This window comes from Gymnoscopelus microlampas, assembly GCF_963454915.1.
Source record: "Gymnoscopelus microlampas genome assembly, chromosome: 2".
Taxonomy (NCBI): Eukaryota; Metazoa; Chordata; class Actinopteri; order Myctophiformes; family Myctophidae; genus Gymnoscopelus; species Gymnoscopelus microlampas.
The window spans coordinates 60,835,126-60,839,377 of NC_139939.1; the positions used below are offsets into that span (position 1 = coordinate 60,835,126).

At 42.5% G+C, this 4,252-nt stretch overlaps 1 protein-coding gene across 3 annotated transcripts in view; it reads right to left on the reverse strand.

Annotated features, from left to right (window-relative positions):
- Positions 1-211: 211 nt before the first annotated feature.
- The window catches only part of kif16ba (kinesin family member 16Ba), a 112,714-nt gene continuing 108,673 nt past the window's right edge, over positions 212-4,252 (reverse strand). For all 3 annotated transcript variants that reach the window (XM_084082711.1, XM_084082709.1, XM_084082710.1), the window contains one exon: positions 212-2,978. In XM_084082711.1, coding sequence (XP_083938837.1) covers positions 2,748-2,978 — 231 coding nt within the window. In that variant the 3' untranslated portion in view covers positions 212-2,747. The remainder of the gene's footprint in view (positions 2,979-4,252) is intronic.

Sequence of the window (4,252 nt, forward strand, 5' to 3'; positions counted from 1 at the left end):
GGAGTGGGCACTAAAGAGGAGTGGGCACTAAAGTGGGCACTAAAGAGGAGTGGGCACTAAAGAGGAGTGGGCACTAAAGAGGAGTGGGCACTAAAGAGGAGTGGGCACTAAGGAGGAGTGGGCACTAAAGAGGAGTGGGCACTAAAGAGGAGTGGGCACTAAAGAGGAGTGGGCACTAAAGAGGAGTGGGCACTAAAGAGGAGTGGGCACTAAAGAGGGGTGGGCACTAAAGAGGAGTGGGCACTAAAGAGGAGTGGGCACTAAGGAGGAGTGGGCACTAAAGAGGAGTGGGCACTAAAGAGGAGTGGGCACTAAGGAAGAGTGGGTTCAAATTTGAAATTGCAATTAGGATAATAAAACTGACTGTGGCTTTAGCAACGGTTAGTAATATACAGATAAAATAGATGTAATAATAATAATGTGTTATAGTATAATGACTGGTGTAATTATTGAATAATAAGGCAGTAAAACAACTTTTTTCCCCCTTCTTTTTTTAACCAACAATAGTATTTGAGGTTGTGTAACAACAATTGGCAGTTAACCCTTTAAGAACGGGAAAGCATCATCTGCGTCATTTTAACATGTCTTTGGGCTATTCAGAAATAGCAGATCTACAAGCTCATGAGCTTGTAGATCTGCTATTTCTGAATAGTCCAAAGACATCTTAAAATGACAGACATGCATTCCCGGATTCAAAGGGTTAATAATAGTTACTAGTGTCAGTTATAAAGTTACAACAGACGGTGTTGATGTTTACATTATGAATAACGTTCCATTTAGTTTCAGTCATATTTTAGTCGTGTGAAATGTTTAACTTTTAGTCCAGTTTTAGTCGACTAAATATCATAAGATTACAGTCGACTAAATCCACAGTTGATTTAGTCGACTAAAATGTGTTTTTGGCGGTGTGCCGCGATGGAGTCATAATGGCAGATTTTACACTTGCATCCCGAAAATACATGATCTGCTGCGACGCATTGTGAGCTTGTAGATCAGCTATTTTCAGGCTGAGTACTGGATCTCTTCTCCACTAGTCCCTCACATTTTAGTCAAGTTTTTATTTGTTGACAAAATTGTCAGTTATATTTAGTCAAAGCTTTTGATCTAGTTTTTCCTCAGTGAAAAAAGGTAGTCACACTGACAGACATTTTCTTCCATCGTTTTAGTCGACAAAATGAACAATATCTGGTTATTATTTTACATTTGACTTCTTTAAATGACTGTTTTACATTCCCTGGCCCCTGTGGAAATGTGTCCATCCGTATAATAACTGCATTGTAACATGTTTTATGTAGATTATATGACATGAATCTATATGCTGTCAATGCTGTCTGAAACTTAAAGGATAACGTCACTAAGTTTCAACCTTATCTTCATAGAATTGGTCCTCATTATAATCATTATAATATATTATATCTAATGCTCATTATAATATAATATTATATAAGGTTTCTGAACTGTCCACAGGCTCACTAATGAGACAGAAAGGTGTCATATATATTCTATATAGGGGTGTGCCGATACACTCATTTCACCAAACGATACGATACAATATTGGGCTCACAACTTCGATACGCACTTTTTTTATTATGAAAATATATGGGGGAAAATAAAAGCAAATGCAAACAAATAATTCTGTTTTTGCATTATTCAGACATGCAAACTTGTAGCTTTTCAGCTACAATAGCCGTTTTCGATCCAAAATAGGGCAATAGTGTGACACCTGACCCGAAAAACAACATGTTGTCACCCTCTTCACCTCGGGGCTGTTTGCATGCCTGATTATAATGATTGTAAAAAAAAAACATTTTTTTTTTCTTCCCCAAAACGATACATATCGCCACGAAAACGTATCGCAATATATCGCGGGACAATATATCGGCACATCCCTAATTCTATAATGATCATAAGTGAGGACCAATTATACAACGATAATGTTGCAAAACAAAGCGCTCCTTTAATCCTTACCACGGCCACACAATGGCGTGTGGTTCGCCACTTGCCAAAAAAACCCCAAAAAAAACAATCTCAGATCTACAAGCTTAACAAAGCCCTGCCTGATAAAGGTAGCAGTAGTTTTATGTTTCTATTTCTATGTTTGGTACGTCCATTACCATCAAATACGTTCAATCCCACTTGAACCCTAAAAAGGTCATTTTTTGGCAAAAAAAGACTTACGGACCTAGTACAGAGCCCTGGGGGACCCCAGTCAACTAAGTGTAAATATGGTTTAAAGTTGTTAAAGGGCAACTTTGCCTATTTTGCACCCAAACCCTGTTTTAATGAAGTTGAGGACATAATAAACATGATGCTGTGTAGTGTTGTGTGTTTTGTGATTTTTCTTCCTGTGTTTTGATCTTTTGAACATGATTTCGGCGACTGTAACAAAAAAAAACTCCAGTCACACCCCTCTCTTCCCTGACCACTTGGTACAGTCTGACTAGGTGTTTGACAGTCTTTAACCATTATTTTAAACTTTGGCAAACTTTGGTGAAACAGGGTTTGGGTGCAAACTCGGGCAAAGTTGTCCTTTAAATCTCAAATCGTCCCAAACTGAAAGCCTTGTTTGTTGCGTTTGACGTTAATTAGCGTGTGCTTTGCCACGGTACGGCGGTCCACAGCTCCACAGCGTCTGGTGGGTTCTGACTGTCATTCAGACGGTGGTCTCGTTTTGGCCGCCCAACGCTGAGACCCCCGTAAGGCACTGTGGAGCTTCTTTGGGTCAGGGGGCGGGTCGGGGGGGCGGGTCAGCCTGTACCGTGGCTGCTGTAGTCGAACACGCCCTTCTTGAAGAAGGGGGAGAACTCACAGATGGAGTGTTTGCTCAGACCCGGACCCAGACCCGGATCCAGACCCGGATCCAGACCCGGATCCAGACCCGGATCCAGACCCGGACCCTGGCCACTGGCCGACGCCTCGGACCGCAGCGGAGAACGTCCGGAGGACAGCATCACCTGGAAGAAGCTCTTCAGGTAGCGCTGGGGAGAGAGAACAGAACACATTTACAATGTACAACGTTTAGCAGATCTACATGCTTTCATACACAGTGTACAGTATGTATGTATTTATTTTATACACATTCCCAACTCCCCCGCCAAGGACTCTAGGCTAGAGTTCTCAACGGGCCTGAACATTAAGGCCCGGCCCTAACTGGGCCCTACTGGGCCGGCCCGACGCTCGGCCCGAACAATTACCATACGTTTAGGCCAGAAAACCAGAAAAGGTGTCATTGTGTGCTTAATGTGCTCAAAGTCACACATCCAACAAGCTTTGAACTGAGCAGATTGGACCTTCTGTTCCAGAGACAATGGACAAAACATCTTCAAAACGGCCATTGTCGCCCGATTTTCTTTAATAACACAGGCTAGTAAGGTCAGACGGACAAACTAGATACCTGAGTAAAGTTCACTTTCAGCTGAATCCAACATTTTCACGGCCATTTCCATCAGCCTTACCGTTAGTGAAAATGAAATGTCTTTTTTGGGGGAAAGAAGTTTTCTTCACGGAACCCGAGCCTCGGGCATATATATTATATATTTTGGGCCTGTAAATATGTCAGGCTGAAGTCTTTACAGTAACTATTTGCTGAGACCCTGGATAATCATACAGTGTGTTAGACTCTCCTCCTTCAGTGGTCCCTAGCTGTGGACTGACCCTAGCACTCACCTCTCCTTGTACCTCACCCCCTAGCCCGGCCCAAAAACGTTGGGTCGGGTCGGGTCTGGGCAGAATTTGAGAACTCCACTCTAGGCTAAACATTAAGCAAGAGCTGTTTTCCAGGCAGCTGTCGGATCACTAAATGAGGACACGGTCAAAACACAAAGAACAAGAGCAGAGGAACAAACACTGACAGTCTGTATATGTGCTTGACCCAAGGGGCCAGCCTGACATATTTACATTGAAGCCGATACGGAAGAGAGACAGTTCGTATGAATGGCCTGTAGGTGGCCTGCAGGTGTCAGAAAGGATATTCTCTCATTGTAAGCGGATGGGTTTTTGACGAACTTTAGACTAGATTTTCTTACCTTAATACAAATGGTCATAAATACTATATGATTCCAGTCACTGGTTTAAAGTCTCCTTTCAATCATCATGATGTGTGTTTTGGTAAACTATGGTCCCACTTATTCTAAAGTTGATGATAAAGTAGGCTATGCTCCAGGAGGGGCGGGATGATTTGATTGACAACCTACACAACCAATAGCATTCTTGATTGACAAGCTACCCAACCAATAGCATTCTTTGGTCCCCC